The 23388-nt window shown below is 38.0% G+C and overlaps 1 protein-coding gene across 9 annotated transcripts in view; it reads left to right on the forward strand.

Annotated features, from left to right (window-relative positions):
- Positions 1-23388, forward strand: part of LOC111923950 (uncharacterized) — a 111127-nt gene that overhangs the window by 16064 nt on the left and 71675 nt on the right. For 6 of the 9 annotated variants that reach the window (XM_086851731.1, XM_086851736.1, XM_086851709.1 and 3 more), the window contains 2 exons: positions 11421-11506; positions 11610-11723. In XM_086851731.1, the coding sequence (XP_086707857.1) occupies positions 11676-11723 (48 nt within the window). In that variant the 5' untranslated portion in view covers positions 11421-11506; positions 11610-11675. Of the gene's footprint in view, positions 1-11420; positions 11507-11609; positions 11724-16841; positions 16920-23388 lie in introns of all 9 variants that reach the window. The other 3 variants (XM_086851724.1, XM_086851700.1, XM_086851714.1) reach the window with 1 other exon arrangement.

The following is a 23388-nucleotide window of genomic DNA, read 5'->3' on the forward strand; positions in this document are numbered from 1 at the left end:
CCCCTCCCCCCCTTTATTCATGTGAAGTATTTATTTCTGAAATAATAAGGTTTTGCTCTGGACTGCAGTAATTTATTAAGCCTTCATTATTGACCTCCCTTCAAACTTTTAAAATAAAATGTGGGCAACTTAAATTCATTGATCCAGTAACTGTTTCTGCTTAGTACTAGTCATGACAATTGGTCTGCTGTACTCTGTGTCGTGCTCAGTCTACTGACTGCCTTGTGTCCATGATCAGTAATTCAAGGTACAAAGCGGTAGTGTTGAAGCCAGGGTCTACAGATATCAAGTTCTGCTGGTGGGACATGATTTGGTACAAGTGCTTCAGTTCTAGTGTAATAAACAACAGCTTTCACATGTGACAATAGCACTGTGTAGTCCATTGTTGATAACAGATGCAAAATAAAACCCGAAATGGGAGGCAATTTTACATCCTTCCCCCATCTCCATCCCCCCCTCTAACTAGCAGATATCCTTTGTATTTCTGGAAAGTTTGTGACCTTGGCTTTTGGGTGCAAATGCATGGATAACCTTCTCTGCCCATTAATGGAACATTATGTCTGCTTTGCTGCTTCCATAAGTGTCACTTTATATAAACAGTGCATGTGCTTTATACCATGACTTTTTAAACCTGCCACTTGATGTATGAACTCATGATCAAAATGAAATCTTTGTCATATGTACATTGAAATTGTCCCATTTATGTAACCTTTGATCGTTATTGCATTATCTGAGTGCCAGTTCTACCAACTACCTAGAATAACCCTTTTGAATAACCCTTTTATCTAGCCTCTTTTTTTTTTGTGTCAGTTTTAGGTTTGATTTATTTGAGGGGCTTTTTGGAGGGATTTGTAGTACCTCACTTTCTTCTCTTAACCAAAATCCCTGAATTCAGTTTGGCTCTTTTTGGCTTTCAGGTTTTCTTAGTTTGTTTTTATTTTTTTAATACACTTTAAAATTGTGTATTACTGTTTAAAATGTTGAAGTGCAACCTTTTTAATAAAATATTGAGCATCTTATCTCAGCACTTTTTTGCCAGGTTCCATTAGAACAGCTAAAAGTTTGGGGGCTGTTTTGTATGTCATTCTCATTATTGTTTTCCACTTAGAAATTCTACTTTGTTTGAAATGGAGTGTGCCTGTGTTCTGCAGCCCTGACCTTGCAAATGTCACTTTTACTGACATATGCCCTGTATATTACAATATGTGCTCTACTGACGTTCTGGCCTTTAGGGCTATGTCTGGATTAATAAACTACGCTCCGTGGACAGAGCTGTCCTACTGGGAAGGGAGCACAGTTTAACTGTGTGGATGCAAGCTGCACTGAGAGACTTTTCCTCAGGTTCAGAGCAGGAGGCGTGCCATTTGGCTCACTAGAGCAGGCATAGCTTCTGTTTGCTCCCTGAAAGGGGCCACACAGATCACTCTTTTTGCAGCCTTAGTTTAGTAGTGCTTATAGTGCCCTACGTGGTGCTGCAAGTGTTTTTTTTTTCTACGTAACATGCCACTGTACAGGGCACTGGCCTTGCTGCTGTGGTCATGGAATTTAGTGTTCCTATCTGGCCTTACTCCCTACAGACCTTCCCCAGATGATAGAAAATTATCTCAGACAATGTTGTGGTTTGGAAAGGGAAAGTAAGGCTTCAAGGAGTTTCACAGAGAATTTGCGGTTTCATACCTGTTTAATGTGAAAGGCAATTGGAAATTGCTGCATGGCTGTGGGAGGTCTTGAGATGAGACACATGGAAAAAACATATATGACTGTGACAGGAGGGTCAGAAATGTTCCCTTTATTAATTCTGAAAAGAGAATTAGTCTCTGCAGAGGTAGAAACAGGAATAAAAGCAGATTTCAGCTGGTTTCTTTTTAAAGTGGATCTGACCATGTGATAAGTACCCATTTCTCTATGTGCTATGGCTTTGAGGGTTTTATGTCAAGATCTTGTTTCCATAGCATTGTACCTCTTTGGCTCAGTGGAATCATTGTAGATTAATTTTACGTATGAAGAAGTGACTAATAATCTATGAGAGCACTCTCCCTTAAGTAAGGGAGAAAAGATGCTCCATAATGCAGAAAGCTAATATTGCCATTGCTGTTTTGATACAGCATTAATGTACTGCCTTCTCTATAGTTATTAATGCCCTTAAAATAGATTCTATCCTCCTTGACATCTTCCATTCTGAATTTAATAGAGACTTTAATGAAATTTTATGGTAAAGCAACTTGCCAGAAGGTCAAGAAAGCCAAAAATAATACTGGGAATGTAAGTCATCTACATGTCCTTTTCTTTTTCATTTGTGATGATAGCACTTCAGGCTGGAAAATGAGCTAGAAGCTGATTACCAAAGAGATGGGGAAGGGAGGATAGGGAGGGTGGGGGTTAAAGATTTTGGAACATAGCATAAAGTGTTGAGAAACCAGTCTCTTTTGCTACAGTCTGTGAAGTTTCTATTCAATAGCTTGACAGTTATAAATGTTGTGCTGCCTTAAATGCTTTCAGAATGACTTACACAGAACCTTGTTATTGCTTATTACACAGTCCCTTGAATCTATGTTCTTGGCTGCTGATTTTTTTTTTTCCTACAGTACACTTTTCTTTCTTTAGAAAACAAAATTTTTAAGGGACTGTGTGAAATTCACAGCACTGAGCAGCAAACGTAGCCACTCAGCTTAGTCACAAATAGCTCTGTGTGGAAGCACCCAAATTTAGTTGGCTAATTGAGAGCTCTGCAGCATAGTTCATTTCTCGTCTTTCTCTTGAGTCTTTCCAAAATACCTAGATCTATTAAGGACTTGCTTCTGTGCTCACTGGGACATGAGGTCATGCACCATTCTTAAGCATTGGACTCTGGTTGCAGAAATGCAGTTTGTAAAGCATAAACCACCAAGATAAAGAGAATGTGATTTGTAAGACATAATTAAGACTGACAAAAATATGTACCTGTTACACTAGCCACTAAGAAGGAAAAAGTGCCCGTTTTCCTAAGGAATTATGTTGCAGGAGCAATGGACTGTTTATTAAGGGCAATATGGTGGTGTAGGCCTTTAGAAGGTGAAAGAAGGAATTGTATTCTGTAGCCTAAGTCTTTTGCATTAGCAAGGGCATGGCAGGCCCATGTGGGAGATGTGTGCCTCCAGCTGAGATTTCTTCTGCCTGTGTAGACTATCTATAGAAAATGCTGTGTAGAGGAAGACTAATCCACTTTCTTCTGATAGGTCTTGAGGGGATCAGCTATGGTGCTTGTGAAGTCAGTCTTAAACTGGAGTTCTGAATTGTTTGAAAAGTCTGTTTTTCTTGGTGTTGGCCACTACTTGGATTCAGCAGCATGTAGGAATACTTTGTCTTCAAAACCAAGCTTCAAGGGGTTGGGAAAGTAAGTAGTTGTATTCCTTGCTTACACAAGGTGAGAATCTTGGGGATACCCTGTGGTAACTTGGGGAGCACTGGTAGAGGCAAAGCAGATGGAGAAGCTGTCAGCTACCAGCAAACCTCTGTTATGGAGCAGTATAGATGTGTAATCAATTCTCTACACTCAAACCTTGCAGAACAGCCTCACACAAAAACCTCTATTGTTTTAGGACATCTACAAAGTGAAAAAGCAGAGACCAAATGATGTGATCTGCTCCTGGTCCATTATTATGGAGCCTGTTCTAAGATTTAGGTGTGAAGTTAAGTGGCCCATGGTAAACAAGACATGTGTATCTTCCAGACAGTGTCTGCATAGAGCATGTGTGTAAAGAGCTTGAGTAGTAAATGCAATGAACTAGTCTTCAACATGTTCATTAAAAAGAGCTTATATACTTTTCTATTGAATCTTAACAGCATTAGATGTTTTTTCTGTTGCTAATGCCATCTTATTTAAAAAATAAACCCAAATGATCAGTCTCTTGGACAGATGTCCATACAGTTCAATCTTTTGTAGAGACTGTTCCTCACCTGGATATAAGCTTTGCTGGCATCTGTTTATAGCTGCACACGTTTAACAAAGAGTTGCAGTGCTTGCACAGTAGGATTATCTTAAAAATAAGATTTTAAATGCCATTTACTCTGTCATTGATTTAGTAGGGGTAAGAGTGCAGTAGAAGTATTTTAGAATCACGTGATGGGAAGGCACAACATTTGAACAAGTAGTCTGGGCAGTATCCTGTTCACTATATTGCAGTGGGACCCATAAGATCCATAGTAGAGCGTCATCTAAGTGAACCATGAAATGGAATTCCTGTTAGTCTGACACAACATGTTTTTTTACAGCAATATACAAAATATACAGTGTTTGAGTGCAGGCGTGATCACAGATTAGTGGACAGAATCACAGCTGATCCAAAACATGGAACTACACAACATTTTAAAAATGGATTTCTGCTTTGGAAGGGGAAGAAATTTACAGTTTTATAAAAAATTGGTACAGCTGCAGACTTGACTAACTTGCTGTAAAATATTCTTTTACTGCCTGGAGGGAAAAATTTCAATAAGAATCTTGTTTCCAGAAAAATTCTGCTCCTCAGAGTAAGGATCTCTAACTGCAAATTAAGACAGGAAAAGAAGGATGTGTAATATAGCCTGATTTAAAAAAACGAAAGCTACAAAATGAAGCAAAAAAGCCTAGAAAGGAATATTGTACCATGAACCTTTTTGGTTGGGAGAATATAACTTAATATTGCATTGGAGAAAGAATATTTTTGAGGTCAAACACTCAGCCAAGATTTATCCCAATGCTGTTAGTCAGCTGGTAAAGCAAGTACAAAACAAAAACCCCTGACTGCTACCTCTTCCTTCTTTTTGGACTTTTAAGACTGCTCACATGCATAAGTGATTGGAGAAGCAGGCCCACTTCTTTTTTTTTTCTTTCCTACAATTATTATTAATTATTAATAAGGAATATTTTAAGAACTTGGTTTGGAAATTCTATTTTTGAGTGTGTGAAAGAAGCACTTGGCAGATGTAGGAGAATGGGATAGAACTTGTCTATTACAAATCTTCTTCACAGTGCCTGAGGAGAGGTCAGTTTTGTGATGCCCTTTGCCAAGAATTGTAGAGGAATGTTCCTGGACTGAGCCTAGGAATTAAGGACTATGGCCACTGTATATTTGTTCATGCATGTTCTGCTGTCTGGCACAAGGGTTATCCACTTTAATCCTCTTCCCTCCCAGAATTATTTTTATTCCTGGCAGCAGTAATCTGTGCTGATGGGACAGAGAAAACTGCAGCTCTGATAGTCAGAATAGTGGGTACAGAGCAGTGCAGATCATTAGGACAAGTTCATCAGGTACCAGAGTACTTGTGCTTCTGATATACTTGAAATCCTTGTGCTTCATATTTTGCAACTACGCTGAAAAAAATGCTGTAATCTATAAAATTTAATAAATGACTGATTTCTAGTAGCAGAGTGGACTGAGGTGTCTGATGGTCTTATATCTGAGGTAATGTGTCTCAAGACATCTGAAATTGTAAAAAACACATATTTTGGTCTCTTGACTGAAGGAGCAAATATTTCATTCTCCATAAATGGAGTAGGTAAAAAAAGTGCAGACAAATAAAAGTCCTGGTTTTGCTTCCAGAAAATGAATAAAGTTAATGCCTGTTTTGGTTCAAGGTAAGCATACAAAGTAAAAACCCTTGCCCAAGAAACCCTGAACCAAATGAAGCTATGCTTCATAATGAATAAAACTCAAGGAGAAATAAGGATTTCATGACTGTCATTTGATAATAAGTGAGCAACATTACAGATCCAGTGATCAGAACCACTCTCTGTATGTTGAGACATATTCAACATCTCCAGTTCCTGTCACAGAAAGCTTAATGTTGTATTACTCTGTCAAAACCATATTTATACCTTTTATTTCTGTAGCTGTAAATTATTTTAGCAGCAGTGAGCCCAGCAGAAATAGTTTGGTCCAAGAAGTGTATGTTGGGCTATGCATAATGGCAAATACAGTGAGTACCCTGCATTAATCCAACTGCATGGCACATGAGATATTACCACAGCTTTTTGTTTTTGTTTTAAACTCTCTTAAACAATAGCTGTCCATGGAAGCACCACACTTTTGAACACTTACAGGCTGTTCATACATGATACAAGTCTGCTGCTGTCAGATGCTGAGTGATGTCAACTGCATCAAATGCCCTTTTCACAATGTACTATATGGATGCTGCGTTCTGGTCTTATGTTTATTTGCAGTACATGCAATTGAAAACAACAAAGCTGACATTTTATACTCAGTCTTCCATATTTATTTAGTAAGGGAAAGCTTAAATTATGTGTCTTTGAAATACCTCTTCAGAGGCCACTCAGGAATATTAAGAATAAATTAAACAACATAAGACTGAAGATCTGTGACTTTGGCTTCCAGCAAAGTCAGCCTTTAAAGTCAGATCTGTATTCTGCATCTTTCCGTGAGGTGCACAGCTGGGCAATTCAGAAAGTCCAAGAGGGACTGAGGAACGGGGCCTTATCAGAAATTTACTTTCATCTGTTTGGCACTTCAATCTGTGAGACTGTATATACAGAAAGCAGATTGGTGTTTAAGCTCCCTATGGACCACAGAATATATTGCTCTTTCTGCTATCTTCAAGGACCTCAATAAGGAAAAGCTGCCAGTCTTTCTTTAGAATGATTCCTTGGAAAATAGTGTTTGAAAAGTGTGGAAGGATGACATTTTAATTCAAGGAAACGTTTCACTTCCACTTACCTATCTAATCAGTTGACTGTGCTGACTTTAGCACTGCAGTGTGTGCCAAGGAGAAGGGAATATTTGGTTTCTCCTTGAAGCCATAGTCTTTATAGTCTTGTACCTAAGAATTTTCTTTTCTGAAGCCCTCCAGCATGAATGCTGTGTAAGCTGTGAAGCAGTGCAACCACATGTAGGATGTGTGCTCATGTGAGGGACATTCCTAGGGACCCAGAACTGCTGCATAACTTGTAACAGTAATTAGGTTCATTTAATACACAGTTTTGGCAGTGTTGGTCCAGACTTTGTGCAACATTATGGGGACTATGGAAGGTGGTTTAGGGCAACACTGGGTTTACTTCTTCCCTGTAAGAAAACAGGGAGCAAAACTGTACAAAGCATGGGTTGTGTACCTGAGCCTTCGATTTTCTTATGAGAAACCAAAAGAAGTGTTAGGAGGGCTGGTGGCTGGTTTCATGATTGCCTCTTCTGGCCACTGTTTTTCAAAGCGCTCCAGTTAGTCCAAGAAATATGAGAAGAGCCAATTTAACAAGTAATTGACACAGCCTGTGCTACAGGAGAGTTATGGAGGATCCGCTGCAAATTCTGCCTGGAGCAGAACCTGGAGCCACACTGCATCAGCTTTTACTGCAAACAACTCTGCTCCAGGTGGCCACAGACTGCAATTATGTAATGAGTATGAGCAGCAGTGTGCCAGACTGTTTGGAGACAGTATTTTCTCAAGAAAAGTGGGCTTATTACTTAAATAAGCTTTCTGAAAATTATTCTGTAAAGATGCTTGGGCCTGGTTTGGTATTATGATGTATCTTATCTCACTGCAACACTTAGAGTGTTCAGACAAGTGGAAAGGCTTTCTGAAAGCTTGCCTTTTTCACTTTACAGCTCAGACATATTGGGGAAAGTTAGACATGTGCTCTGCCTCTTAGGACTTCCAAGTTGAGAGCATGAGACTGCTATGCAGTGAAACGTGACCTGATATGAGACTCATTCGGATTTATGGTATCCCACAATGCCATCCAAAATTTGTGCTGCACTTATTTTCTTCTAGCATTTTAAATCTTTATATCCCATTGAATTTGTGTCAGAGATATGAGGATTTTTTTTGTTTGAGGTAATTTGAGTCCTTCTTTAGAGGAAATGGTAAGTTTGAAATTGTATCCGTTTCCAAAATGCAGATGGAAGTTGCTGGATCATTAAAAGGGGAGAAATAAACCCCTCAACAGCAGTATTGGAGGATTGAAATATTAGGGAAAGGACTTTTCAGTTAGGTTTGGCTAAAGGATGTCTGAAAATGCAAGCAGGGCAGCTGTTTCAGATGTTTTCTCATCTCAGAAAGCAACACTCTGTGTCAGTAAAGAGGATTGTACCACAGAGATTCTATTTCATTGCAGTCTTTATCTCTTATATGAAATAACCATCCAAGAATTTTTAAAAAATATTATTTTTATTTCTCTGATCAGAAAGAGAAACAAAATGCTTCTGAAATCCTGCTGTGTAATTAGAAAAATGGCAAGGGAAGAGCTGTTCTATGTGTTACTGCTCATTTTCTGTGCATGAATGACTTATACAAAAACTCAGAAAAACCGTAAAAACTTTATATGAAGAGAAAGCTGACAGAAAACCCGAATCTGATATTTTTTGCTAATGATAAGTTGTACTTATGTCTATGAATTAGTATATTAGTGGATATAAAGTGTAATTTTAAGACCGTATGTGGATAAGGTAAACATGTAAGAAAGATCTTGGAAGCAACATTATTATGACGTCCATTCATCCATCCAGATCTATCTTTACAAAATCAAAATCTTTTAATACCCCATCTTTTTTGACCTCAGTATTTTCCTTTGACTGACTTGTTCATGGATTTATGTTTATGTTACTATAGTTTATGTTGGGTATATTTGATAAATTTGAAAATACAGTTCTGGAAAGGAGTGGAAAAGAGCAACAAGTGCAAAAATGTACTATTGATAGATCTTTAAAAAAAAAGAGTGAATGCAAATCTAAAAGAATACTTAGAATGCAGGGAAATACATTAACAACAGTGGGTAATGGAAGGTACTGTTCAGTATACGTAAGAGAGATGGCAGCAAAATGTAGGCTTTGAAAGACAGGCTTTGCCTAACTCCTGGGTTTAGCACATAATTCTAGAATCTGGTTCAGTTTTAGCTCAGATGAAGATGAGAATTTCCATAGCATCCTTTCAAAGGGAGAAAAACTTACTTTTGGGGGGCAAACCTAGAAATTTAATAAGCTGATGTTGATAAAAGCAGCTTAAACTTTCAAGAAAAGTTCTATTACACCAAAAAAATTGGAACACTTATTTCCAACTAAATTTTTATAAGGAGTACAATGAATTGTTTGTTATCACAATCCATGCTTGCAGCAGTGCAATCTAGTATAGTTGCCAAGACCTATTGGTAGAATGTGAAACTTCTTAACCTGTGAAACTAGCTAATGTGACATGTAACCACAGTAAAGACTATTTTGGTCTTAAAGAAAAAAAATAAAATCAGAAGTGAGGCTGGTAACATCTGTAGCCAAAATAGCTATACGAGGAGATACTGTTTCAGTTGCATAAGCTTGTGTTTTAATACTTAAGGACGTTGCTTCCTCTTTGCTTCCTCATTCTTGGTTCTCATCACCAAAGCCTGGCACCAGCCATGTCTCTGGTCTGTACCAGTTTTCTTGATTCTCTCTCCACTCTAGCTATGATGGGACATAATAGAAGTACCACAACTTCTAACAGTGCTCACTGTCTCCATGGCTTTTGGGGATTGTCCTGAGCTGTAGCAGGCTGTGTAAGTGTTCAGACTGATGCTGCTTGTACAAGTGGTGGAACCAATTGTCTGTTGTTCTGAATTTACCTCAGATAAAGCTATGCTTGGTTCTTTTGTAACATAAATTGAGTAATCTTCCAAAATACCTAAGGTTTCCACTTAAAAATCTGATTTTAGTTAAGTATCACTTTGTTAACCAAAAATAAGAAGAAAGTATTTTATATTTACCTCTCAACATGTTGAGACATATTTATTGCCCAGGTTTACTTTAGCAAGGATGGTATGAGAAGGCATGGTCCCACCTAGCTGTCCCAAGGTCCTGGTTGGCCCTCCAGTGGCCACTGCAACTTGCCTTTCTTCCTCTGAAATAAGGAGGAGGGAAGGATTCTTTTGGCACACAAGACTAAATTCAAATGCCTGCCTCTTGTGTCCAAATTTGATTAATGTAATACACATGCTGTGCACTGGACTAAACCTTTTAAATCAGCCTCAAGTTGATGAAAAATTACTTTGATACCTGTGGAGCCTGAGACTTTTCTGGATGCAATTCAAGATGCTGGGTTTTACCTACAGGTCCATGAATGTCCCTGGAACTTTTCCAGTTAGAAAGAAGATTTGGTTTTTCTTATCCTCAGTATGAGGAAGTAGATGCTCATGAGCTGGATCATACTTTGTTTAATGGTGTGAAAAGCTGTTAACCCCTTTTGTTGTGAAGGTAATTATTTGTGGAGAGTTGGGGAGAAATAGCAGGGAGAAGAGGAATGTGGTATGCCATTTTGTGATGAATTATTGCTGCTTATTTCCTGGTTTGCTGCATTCTCTTGGGTTTTTTCTGTTGCATCTTAAATGTACAGCTGTGCTCCAAAGACCAGATTAGCACCAATCTCTATGGCTTCCACATCTCTTCTGCTGCAGCTCCATGCAGTGATTTGAAATAAAATGGCATACATGCAAAGTGACACACAAGTGAAGTTTCTTTCTTTTTCCATTTCAAATTGAGGTGTCTGAAGAGCTCAGGCAGGTTTAAAATTCTATATAAATTTATATAATTCTATGTGGGGTTATAAATTACAGCAGAGAAACTGTATCTATAGTCTTGTTCATGTTACAAGTCTAACTTTTCTATGACTTTATAGGATTATGGGTGGGATAGGAAGGAAATCGTTAGGAAAACCTCAGCAGCGATGGAGGATCTAGTTAATATATTTGAACTATTTGGGGGATTCTTGTGCCCTGATCAGAGTTTTTTGATGGAAGTCAGTGATTTTACTGCTCTAAATATCTTACCAGCTGCAGGTTAATTCCTGCATGTGAGGATTTGTCTCTTCTGAGCATTATTTTAGCTGAGCTGTTGCCTTGTGGTGCATGAATGGCACTGTCACTCTACAGGTGGGTGGTCCTCTCTCCTCAGGAGCACTTTCACCAGCAGCCCAGTTCCTTGCTTAGCTGCTGATGCAGCCTTTCACGTGGAAGAAAATCAGAGTGAATTTAGCAATTCTAGTGAAATCATTTGGCAGAAGCTAGTTAGTTAATAACAGAGAGTTGTTGTCGTGAGCATCGTGTGGTTGGTGAATAGAGTTGTAATATATTAATTGACAGAACTGGACCATCTGCTTTTGAGTAATGTTGAATGATGAGCACAGTGGGTATGGGGTGAGGGGAAAGGAGAAAAAAAAAATACTGGTGCTCCAATATGTCTTTCTTCCTCACTTTTCCCAAAAAGAAAAATGAAAGAGCAGAGTGCATCTGAAACTCCAAATACAGATATCTAAATTAACTAAAATTATCTTAAAATGGCTATATAGACAATATTTGGATTTTATGGACATATTTCAGTTTCTGTGCTGAAAATGGACAGTGGCCTTACAGAAGGAAATTAACTCTATTTGTGTTGGTGGTGATATTTCTTTCCTGTAAATTGTTTCATGCACGCTGTCTTCATGTTTTTCAGAATGCTTTTCTAACGTGTGTGCACCATAGAGTTTGGAGACTCTAGTGGCAATTTATGCCCTGGAACTCAAGGCAACCTTCACTAAGGTAAGTGCATAAATTTTTTTGTTGCATGTTTTTCTCTAAGACTGCTGCCAGTCTGAGCAATTCAATCACCACTTCTGACCAGGAGCATGTTTTCCTTTTACAGACTGATGGTAGCACAGACACTTCATCACTCCTGTGTTCAGGTTTACTTATCTTACCAGTATTAAGTATGTTCAGAAAGCTTACTTGTCCAATATTTTTCTTGCTGCCTTTGCAGGTAAGTGACTCTCCATCCTCCCCCTCAGAAGTACTCTCTGAAGAATCCTTCACAGTTGTGGCAACTATGGGTTATGCCTAGTTGTACTTGCAGAAAATTATAACAGTTGAATATAAAGACTATTTCATATAATTTCTCTTGTCCCTCTCTATAAAGCATTCTTCTTATTCAACTGTTCTCTGTATCTCATGGGGTTTGTTTTGGTTTTTTGTTTGTTTGTTTTTGTTCTTAGTTATCCTATCTGATTTTTTTTTCCCTCCAAAAGGATACTGTGAGAAATGTGACCTTCATCTAAACCTTGCTTGGTACTGTACATCTTTTAACAGAAGCACCTGCTGTTGCTCTGGCCTTGCAGTGGATGCCAGATAGTTAAAGGGATGTACCCTTTATAACCATGATTTTTGCAGTACTCATCTAATCTGTATTTAAATGGAATTTAATGTGTCCTGCAGGGATTGACAGTACTTATCTCATATATTGTCATTAGCTTGAGACAGTAACCTTGAGGGAGGAGAAGCTTAATCAGGCTTTATTTGCTTCTGATTCTTGCTATGAAAATGTTAGGCTTTTTTGGGAGTGTGACATCCACTGCCTAATGGAGCAGGCACTGGTGTTGTGACTGGGGAGGTACTTCAGTCAAATTGTCCCATGCCAAGAGGTTCAGTACAGGGAATGATATAAACCTGAAGACAAAATTGAGGCAAATTAGCAACCCAATCCTCCCTAAAGCATAGAAGGGCAGCAGAAACCAGAGGGAAAAGAAAGGTGCTCCAGTGCAGGCAGCAGTTTTTCTCTCATAGTCCCTATCCCAAGTTTTCCTCTTCCTTCCTCTCCCTAATCCTAAACCTTCCTATTCATCCACAAATTAATTTTGTATTCAGCAAGCATAAATTGTTCATTTATTGTGAAATAAATTCACAAAAGTTCAAAAATTATGTTCATTCAGGAACACAAATGCACATTCACATTAAGTTTCTAAAATATAATCAAATGAAGTGCTTCTATGTAGTCTGTGGTTTTTTTGTTTTTTTTTTTTAGAGAGATTTTGGGCAGGAGACCAAAACTGGTGAACATATGCTTTTAATGCAGTATAGTAGCAGATGGGCAGAAACAGCCCATGGTCTCACTTGTTCTTTTGAAGTCAAATATGATACTAAGTAGCAGAAGTAAAGATAATGAGGTGAGCAATTTGGTTTATGACAAGCAGGGGAAGAAATTTGTTTTCAATTAGCCTACCAACATATGAGACCAAGGTTAAGGTATTTAAGGATATAGCACCATTTGGGTTTTAGTGCAGTTCAAAATCCCATTGTATTTTGCAACAAAAAAATAAAAAAAAAATTAAAGTGAGTGCTTTTAGGCTGGATTTGTAGTTGAGGATCATGGGAAGAGTTGCAGTAAGAAGCACTGATGCCAGATGAGTTACTCTGGGTTTGTAGGCTGGTCCATTATATGGTGTTGCTCCCATTGTCTTCAAAGACTGGCAAAGTGAAGCTTTCAGATGCTTTTCATATGTATTGGATAGTCACTTCTAGGAAAAAGTGGAGTTTATGCTAAGAACTATTCTATTTCCCATTATTAGACCTTATTCACATAACCTAAACTGCTCAAAAATAAAAGTACTTGAGTACCGAGTGTCCTTGTTCAGGGCAAATTTTGGGAGGAAGCCTCCAAAGGGGTCTCCTCTAAAAGGCAGATTTCAGTGGCCCCTTGACCAACTGGTTCATGAATAATATTAAACAATGGAACTCCTCGTTGTTCTGAAGAGATGGTAGATCCAGAGATCCAGAGTCCATTCTGTAGGTGTGGCTCCATCCAAGCTAAGAGCTGGAAGGGGCAGTGTCCAAAGGGTGCCTCTCCCCGCTGGAGTTTGCTGGCGTGGGCTCCCAGTGCTGCTCTTTTGGACTGGAGCAGAGCTGAACAGTTCTTCTGCAACTCTGAACAGTTCCCCTGAAGAAGCCACAGTCTAGGGAAATAAGTTTTGTCTCAGCTAATGAACTAGAAGCTAGCTTAAAAGCCCTGCTTTTCCCCACCCTTCTCCCTCTCTGTCCCTCTGGGCCTAGCTTAAAGCTACAGAACCCATTTCTGGCCAAAAAAACAATGGGGATGCCAGCATCATAAAGCCACCCTAGGATCCTGAGTTTTCCTATTTTATTGCATAGTGCATCGTGAAAGCTGGAAGAAATAAGTTGATTGAATGTTGTGCTATCTATACATGGTGTTCCAGGTACACAATTATTGTCAGAAATTGCTATACACTGCTTTTGACTTCACAGTAAAAGAAGACATCAGTCTAAGAAATAGTATGAAAACATCTATAGCACATCCCTTCATCCTTTCTAAGCCTCTGTGCAGCTATATTTTAAAATCCTCTGCAATTTTCCTTGATCCATCCAAGCGCACATCTTCTGAAACTACGTTTTTTTTGTTCCTGTTTCCCTTTGTGTGCTGTGATTGTACCGCAGGGGCATTCTTTGTGGCAAGAGCCACAGGATGAGGCTCTCTGCCCGGCTCACAGGACTGTCCTTCCCCTTGCACATTTGCAGGGGGCCCTGTGTGGGTCCCCTAGGATGAGCCCTATAACCTTCAGACATGCTTTGACTTCTTTGCCCTTCTCCAACCATTGTATTTGAAGTTGTGCATCAACCCACCTTCCTCAAATGTTTTTAGGGATGCTTAAGCAACACTGGAAAGTGTGTGTTGAGGTACCCATGATGGTTTGTTTGATGCTTGAATTTATGCTTTTATTGACACATTACTCTAATTAAGTCTTATACACTTTATACCTACAGTTTTAGAAGCTGAATTTTTATCTTTGAGTGTGTATGCACAGATGAGCCTTTATACAAACCTATTTGGCAGAACAAGATGTTTATATATTTACCAATGTGCATATTTTTGTACTTATAAACATTTCCTGGTCCTAAAAGACAATGTACAATATTAAGTGTGGAACTCCCCCTGGAATTTAGGGCTGGGGCACCATTCAACACCTGGATTGTTTGGCAACTGTCCCAATCACAAATGTTATTGTGTCAGGAAGCTGTGTGTGTTCCACCATTCACTCTAAAGTGAAATCCCAAGCCTGAGGATGTGCATGACACATATTATGTGGAGCTTACCTACAGCCCGCTTTGCCTCAAACTGTTGTGTTTTCCTTTTGAACTAACTAAATAATAATAAAAAAAATCTGGATATTCTGAGTAACACTAAATAGTGGTCTCCAGTTTTGTGTATATCTGTACACTATAGCACTTAATCTTTTAAATACAAGTTTTACTTTTCTCAGCATGTAATATTCGATCATGCAAAAATACCACTGAACTGGTGTAGGAATCCAAGGGGATAAGATCTTGCCACAGTGATCAGTTGTTTAATATCATGGAAGGTAAAAATCACAAAAAATGATTTTTACCTAGATGTTTAGGGTAGGGTATTTGAAGATTTCTTTTATTATACTGGTACTGTGCCATGTCCTTGTTATAAACCTCTGGAAGCACTGAAGAGTGATACAGGTTATCTTCTCAGGGCTTGCCTCTTGCTCCAAGGCCATTACTATTACTGGTTACAGACTCTTTCATGGAGGTTGGTTCTTCCAGACTTTAATAGCTCCACATCCACTTCCATATGAAATGCTTTCCCTGCAGTCCCTTTGTAGGACTAACAAGCCCAACAAACTTATTAAAGTTATGTAAAGGCTTTTCCTACAGTTCAATGAGTTCATATGGAAAAACTTAGCACTCCTTATGCTTATCACTCTTTTATTGGAAGATTTTAAACAAATGACTTCCCTGCCACTGCTGTATCCTTGAAAGTAAGAGTACAAGTGCAGGCATAATATGTAAGGAGGCAAATAAAACTTTAAAGCAGTTGTAAAGGGTACTGTACAGCTTGTTTCTCCATTGGTTGAAGTAGTGGTGTGATGGGATGGTAGGTCAGGCATCTTCTCCATGTGGTTTTTCATGAGATTGCCTCTGCACCTGTTTCTTCCCAGCCACATGACTGCAATTGGCTTCTAGGTCCTCAGAGAGATGTTACTAACACACATAATATCATTGTTACTTCTTCCTTCCTAGCTTGCTACTCTTACTGTTTTTTGAACCTTCTGCTGCTGCAAAAATACATGAGGTGCTCAAAACTTTGACAATGCAGTCAAGAGAATGCTTTGTTACCCTTGCAGTAGGGTTGTAAATAAGCCATTTGCTGTCACTCTTTGTGCATCCTACTCTTTTCCAAGGGTATATCCACCACAGCTTTAAAATCAGTGTTTATGTTTCTAACAGCATTTGAATACTTCTTGTATGTAAAAATATTTTGTGCCAGTGAGTTGACTTTTCTGGTAACTTGTAGCCTTAAGATGTATGAGTGACTATGGTTCAGGGAGGAGTCAGAAATAGTGTCCTCTGAAACAGAGAAAAATAATGGCAAGTGTGGTATTTTGGGCTTTTCTTTTGTATTTTATATTTGGAGAAAAGTTATTGTCTGAAGGAAAAAGTATTACCTTGCACTAGGGACATTATGCTCTTACAGGAGGAAAGCCATACTACATTTTGAATATATGCATGATGTTTACTTCAGTGATTGTCACAATAACCCCATTAAAAATAGGGCATAAAATAAACCATTAAAATAATATGATATGATTTTCTTTTGTTAATAATATATCCCCTAAGCTAAATCCTTGGAATTAAGTTACATGCTTTCTTCAGCAACATTTTACCTGTATAATGGTAAATTTTGCAAAAGTAAAATATAGAAACGTGAATTGTACTTGGTCATAAAACAATGAGTTCACTTGGTCTAGTCATAACTTAGCCATGAAAGATCTTTTCTTACATATATGCCTCCAAATGTTTAGATTTGTTCCAACATATTTCCTTTCAGTCCCATCTTATGGAACTTAGATTTTTAAAATTGTCCATAAAATGATATATTTCAAGAATTACACTTAGGATTTTGCAGTCCATTGAAGTTGCAGCTCTTTTCACATCTGAAGAATGTGCTGAGTGGACATAGTCCACTTATGCTTCCAGACAAGCCCTGTGTGGTCTCTTTCTGAGGAACTGGGTGAATCTGTGCAACTTTAAGTCCAGTCTAATAAGTTGCTTTTCACTGCAGGAGTCAAACTTGCTGCCTGTTTTGTTGTGTAGACTTAGTAATATCTACCTCTGCCTGATGCAGCTCGCTAGGATCCAGGTAAACCTTGTGTTCCGCCCTTTATTTTGTTTTATTAAACTAAGAAGGGATTAATTTGTAATCCCATGTGTGTTTGCAATATCAGTTGAATAATGAGACTGAGGGAAAGTAACAAGAGGGGAGAGTATTTTATCCTAGATATTTTTTACATATCTGAAGCAAAAGGTTCCCATATGGGGGAATGTATATGAGATGGAATTCCCCCAGTGATAACTGGGACTATTCTCCAAAATAGGAACATTTCTAGGCCTGTTGATGTGTCTGCCAGCTAATTTTGCATTATTTTTATTTACAGTGTTTTCTGCATACACTGTTTAGAAACTATATTCTTCAACTTCTAGAAACTATTCATTGTTTAGAGAACTGTTTCTTATGTACTTAATATTTTGAGATCTCTTTTGCAACAGCTAATCGAAAAAAAAAAAGATGGTGATCATTCTGAAAACAGTTTTCAAAACTCAACAGTTTTCAAAATACTCAAAAGCAAACTGGAAAGTCTGCATAATTTTAAAATTATAATTAAAAAATAGTATGCTGCTATTTAAGGCTGCTCAGCATTGCTCTCTAACAGGAACAAAGTTACTAAATGCATACTAGTGCATCTGTCTTCAAATGGTAACGCCAGTCCATCTTCTAGATCAGAGGAAATCTACCTTTCAATTGTGTTTTGTTACTTGTGTACATGATAAAATGTTTATACTAGTACGCATTCACTTATGAGAGTGCAATCAGCAGCATTTACAGCACTGAGACTTGAAGCTGATCTTCTGTCAGAGTCTCCATATTATTTTATGATAATGCAGCTCTTTTTAGTTCCAAAATTCTGCTCTTGTGGGTTTTTTTTCCACATAAGCTTTGTGCTCCTAGAGAACAAATAGGAAATTATAGTTATAAGCAAGTCCCCTGTGAGTTGAGTTCTAATGCTGTGATGGGATTAGATTAACTTTGCACAATTCTGATCCTCATTATGAGCCCTGTCAGAAAGCTGGATTCATGTTGTGCCATTTTCTATCCTCATTACCACTTTTGTCACAAAAATGAAATTTTTCATCTGTCATACAGGCTGGAAAAGACAGAAGCCGGCAACAGTAGTGTGATATCCTTTCTAGTGCTGTGCAGTTTGACAGGCTGTGCCTTTCTGCTTTGTTCTCTTTAATGGTTTCTCAGTCCATGTGAAGGAGAGATGGGATGGATATCCATCTCAAGGTACAATATATGATTAATAGTGTTGTCTGTATTCAGAGGTCTTCAACTTTCCAAACTGAGCTGGTTGCAAAATGAATGGCAAATATTAGAAACATTGGTACAGCTAACTGGGCCCTGCATTCATTTTCATGTGGTCTAAGAATTGAGATGATTCTAAAAATATTAAATAAACTGATTCATACCTGTGTTTCCAAAAATTCTTGATGCCTTCTGTGTGCTAGTTTCCATGTCCCAAATGGTAAAATTCTTCTATAAAAGAGATATGACCAACTGCCAGTGTTTTACAATATTTAAACTAAAATTTCCTTCTTTTAATTTATTTCTATTAATATAGTTTAATGCAAATTACCCTGCTCTATAAAACTTCTATCCTTCTTTACTGTTTATGTCAGTAGACCAAAGAAATATAGCTGTCTTTTCATTATTCTTCACGTGTTCTGTAATGAAAACTACAACAAAGGGGTTTTGGGTACATATCCTTCATTTTTATATCTCACATTTGTAATACCTCCTGACCTTCTCTATCTAGAAGAGAAAATAATTTATGTTTCTGTGTCTATATCCTCCCTGTGATGATATCCTGATCAAACTACCTGCATGATGAGAGTGTGACAGTACTGCTCCTGTAAGGACTAGCACAGAGATGCTAGGTTGCTGCATGCTGAAGTTAATAGATTTTTGCCTGAGTGAGAGCTGCTGAAGGGCAGATACCCAAAGGCCTCAGCTGTTATAAAATAAAACCTCAGAAGTGTTAATACACAGTGGTGTTTTGTAAGAATAGGGCAGGAACCACAACCTGTGCCTCTCGGAGACAGAATGTTTGGGAGAAATTTTGTTTGATACGCCCTTGTAAATAAATACCATCTGACCATTTCTTGCCCACGTTCCCCTTCTGAAATGTATTGACTGACCAAATGTCACAAAAGTGCTCTTCCCATCTGTAGTACCTTGTGAGAATCAAACACATCATACTGGGCGTTATGCAAAGGACACCAGGCTTCAAAAGTTCAGTATTTGTCCAACTGATTTCCGTAGCTAACTTGTCCTCAGCACAGTGGGTTCTTGGGAATAAACCCAGTTTTCTTGCATTTAAATGTAACATGTGTGCCTGCTTATTGAATAAAAATGTCTAAGAGCCATTCTACGGCAAGCATCAAAATATGGAAAAAAATCTCCGTTGTGCTAAATCCTTTCCTGTAAGGTCCTTTACAGAGACACAGGGTTTATAAAACATGTCTGTCAGAGCTTGTAAGTGTTATAGAAGTGCACCTTTACATGAAGACATCTGGAACGTAAAGTTCAACTAAATCACTGAAGATTCCATCTCAAATGCAATCTATTTCAATGTGACCTTACATCAGTGAGCACTTGAACTTTGCCTACTGGCAAGCAAGGTCTGACTCCAGCTCTTATCCTTTCACAGAGCTGCATAGCTTGCCCAAAGTGTTGTTTGGGATTTGTGTTGTTTTGGTTTTTTTTTTTCCTTTTGTGTTGTTTTGTCATAATGGAGTGCAGCTTCTTTTCCTGGCTGCCCTGAAGGTTTGCAGCATCACTTGGTCTGTCTTTGACCTTCCTCTTCCCACACAGGAAAATCGAGCTATTTCAGATTTTTTCAGTAGTTTTCTTAATTCAGTAACTTGCATTACAGTAAATGCAGGGATAAAACACCAAAAACAAGAACAGAAGTTAATAAAGAAATTTCACCCCAGCATTAAAACCAATTAACCTAATGTCACCTATGCTCAAAGGAAGCAAGCCAGACTACTACTCTTGTAATATATATTATTTACTCTTTACTGTGTCCTATTTAAATCATGAAGTTGAGGCAGAGGAATGTGCTTAAAAGAAGGAATTATTTGGACGTATTTCATTATAATGTATAACATCTCCTGAAAGCCTTATACTCTGTTTACTTCAGAGGTGCTATGTATAAAACAGGCAGTAAAAGCTGAGTCTGTGAAGTAATGAGGTTATACCAGGAATGACTTTTGATCCATTTTCCTTGTAGCTATTCTTGAACTATTAACCTTTTATTTTGTTTGATTGTTCAGTAAATGAAAAGGTCTTATGAAGGATCCTAATCTATCCTATCGAGTAGCTAAAATGACAAATCAGTTTTAAATCTATGCTTAAAATTAGGAAATATATAGCAGGTTGTGGGGTGGGAAAGCAGAGAAAGGAATGGTTGGTTACAGCTTGTTCAAGTGTCTCAGGGTGCCTGTAGAAAGAAATTTATTTATTTTTACTATCTCTCCCCCTGCAACAAAATAAAAGCTAATTCAAGTGTACAGTCTTCATTTGCATCTGACGTGCGATGTGTTGTATCTCAGACATGTCAGGACTTGAAGATTATTTCTGTTCCTTTTTCTTAGCTCCTTTGTCAGTCTGCAAAGTGCCCCTGGCATACTGAGAGGCACTGACAGCCTTGTTACCCTGATAATTTCCCTTCGGGAAGAGGCACATCTACTTGAAACAGTAACAGAAACACCATACCAAACAGAAGGGCAAAATCAAGCCAACACAGCAGAAATGGTTTAAGTGGCAAAATAAGAGAGAGCTTTGTCCTCTGGGGAAGCCAAGTAGATACATTTTAATTTTGTTTAGAGCTTATGGGGAAGATGTGTCTTACTAAGAACTTGTTTATTGATCCATTGGGAGAAAATCTTCAAGTACCTATTGTGTGTTACTGGACTACAGTTTTTGGCTTTGTTTCTTCAGTTTCCTAAGACTGTTTCTCTCCTTTACCCTATGGCAGATCTCATGATGGAGAGAACCCTTAGGTAAGAAAATGATCTTTGCAACATCCTATTTTCTGGCAGGATGAGGTTGGAATGTGGAGCCGCTTTTTTTTCCTTGTCCAGTTCCTGTTTTGCTGTGAGATCGAGTGTGTGGTGCAGACTCAGATTTCTCTAGGTTATAAAGCAAAACACAAAAAAAAGCACAACCAAACAGAAATCAAATTTAATATCTAATCTGCTCTCAATAGTGTGTGACTGTAGAAATAGCAACACTGTGCTGCTAGTCAGGCATGTTCCTGTAGTCGTCTCCTACCCTCCAGAATCATAATACCATGAAACCTCCTGCTTTTAATAAAACCATGGGTGAAAGTCTGTGGCTTGTTTTGAGAATGTTTAGGAATGCAGTTTTATAATCAGCTATGTTACTAGTAAGGGGACATGTTACTGAATTGAAAATCAGTTTTAGAAATTAATAATGTAGGTAAATGTCTATGCAGATTGAAAGGTTTTTTAAGCTATTGTATTTGACCCCAGAAATAATGTTGTTGCAGAAAAACAATTTAAAAATCACTGAACTCTTACATTATGCGGGGTTAAAATATGAGCTGGTTTTGCTTATTTGTCTCCACTGATGAGTCATTATTTAAGTGTTATGATTTGTAAGCTTTGTGTATATATTAAACAGCTGCTAAGTGCCCACATTAATGTGGTGCTTTGGTTGGTTATTTTTATTTTTTTACTTGCATGAATCTATTGTTACTGAATTAAGAGATGGGTTTTGCCTGCTGTACTTAATTCTCAAAGCCAGTAACATTGTCTAATCCAAACTTAATGGAAGAAGTTAGAGCAGAGTCAGGCCCTTGGAATATATACCTTCAGACTTTCTAACATTATCCTGCACACTATTTCAGAGATATAAGGAGCACATGGTTACTTACAGTCAGGGAATACATAATTCTCTTTGATTTGCTGTATATTATGAACCAGTAAAATATATTCTAGTTTGTGAAATATGTTTTAGCTGTGCAAGGCTCAAGATGGTGATGATGAAAGCCTCTACTGGAGCATTCATCGTCACAATTTGTGACAGTTGTTTTGGATGCTGCTGCCTGAATCTCTGCAGTGATTGATATGATGTGGGCTCTACCTTGATTAACTATTTGCCATCAGAGACTTTTGTTAGTAAACCAAGGTGTATCCATCTAAGTGGTTTTCTGTATCTGCAGTATAAGCTAACAACTTTGTTTTCCATTCCTATGAAGAACAGATTTTGAAAAGTGTATGATTTAGGTTAACAAGGAGTCAGAAAGAAATATTTTTCTAATTCCTATCCATTTAACACATAAAGGATCTGTGCTGGTTTCAGCTTAGGGAAGTCACTGCTTTTGGGAGCAGGCTGCAGTTGTTCCTTTTGGTTTCACTCCACATTCCCCAAGATGTGGGCCATTTGTTTTCCCCTTTGAAATTGTGCTAGAACAATATCGGAAACTGTTTGGTTCTTTAATTTTTGCCTTTGAGTATGAAAGTGTGCTCCTGTTATCAGTGTGTAGAGGAAAAAAGCAACAGTGTGAAGGCAGTGAACAGTATTTAACAACTTTTTAAATTATGCCAAATCTTTTCATAATTCCAAATCTTTCAGAGTAAAGATGATCTTTGGTTGGTGTAACATGATAGTTTAGATACTGCTAAAGAGCAATTGACGAAATCCATCATGGGGAAAAAGAATTTCATAGTGTAATATCTCTGGTTGTCAGAGTATATGAGCCAAGAGGTAATAATCACAGCTAAAGGATAGCCCTCATTTTTTGAGACGATTTTTTTTTTTTTTTTAATAGTAAAGAATAAACTGTTGCTTTGAGCAGAGAAATGCAGTAGTTGGAAGAGTTATCTGCTGCCTCCTGGTCAACAGACCATGGCAGTTTTGAATTAGATAAGCACTGATGGCTGAGACAGCTGCTTTTTGTTTGCTTGTTTATTGTTTAATGAGAACTCATTTTTCAAAGTTGGTAGTAGGAGCCCCGTAGTGTGTACAGAAACATACTGTGTATTACAGAGGACATGACTTCAGGTCAGTTTTCTTTAAATAAGTAATTAATGTGGTTTCAGTTGGAAGGAATCTTAAAAATCACCTGGTTTCAACCACCCTGCTGTGGCCTATGACCCCTTCCATTAGACAAGGTTGCTCAGACTCCCATCCAACCTGCCCTTGACACTTCCAGAGATGGGGCATCCACAACTTCTCTGGGGAACCTCTTCCACTGCCTCACAATAAAGAATTTCTTCCTAGAATCTAATCCAAACCTGCTTTCATTTTAAAACCATCACCCCATATCCTATCACTACATGCCCATAAAAAATATGGGCAATTAATACTGCTTCTAGTTACTAGAAGCTGGGGTGTATTTTGTTAATTTTTGTAAGAAAATGTCAAAATCCTTTTTCTGACATGTATTAGAAGTTTGGCCATTATGAACAGTGGCCAAACCACAATATCTTTCATGAAGTTAGAAAAGAAGTTGAAATTT

This window comes from Cyanistes caeruleus, chromosome 1 (assembly GCF_971803275.1).
Source record: "Cyanistes caeruleus chromosome 1, bCyaCae1.hap1.1, whole genome shotgun sequence".
In the NCBI taxonomy this organism is placed as follows: Eukaryota; Metazoa; Chordata; class Aves; order Passeriformes; family Paridae; genus Cyanistes; species Cyanistes caeruleus.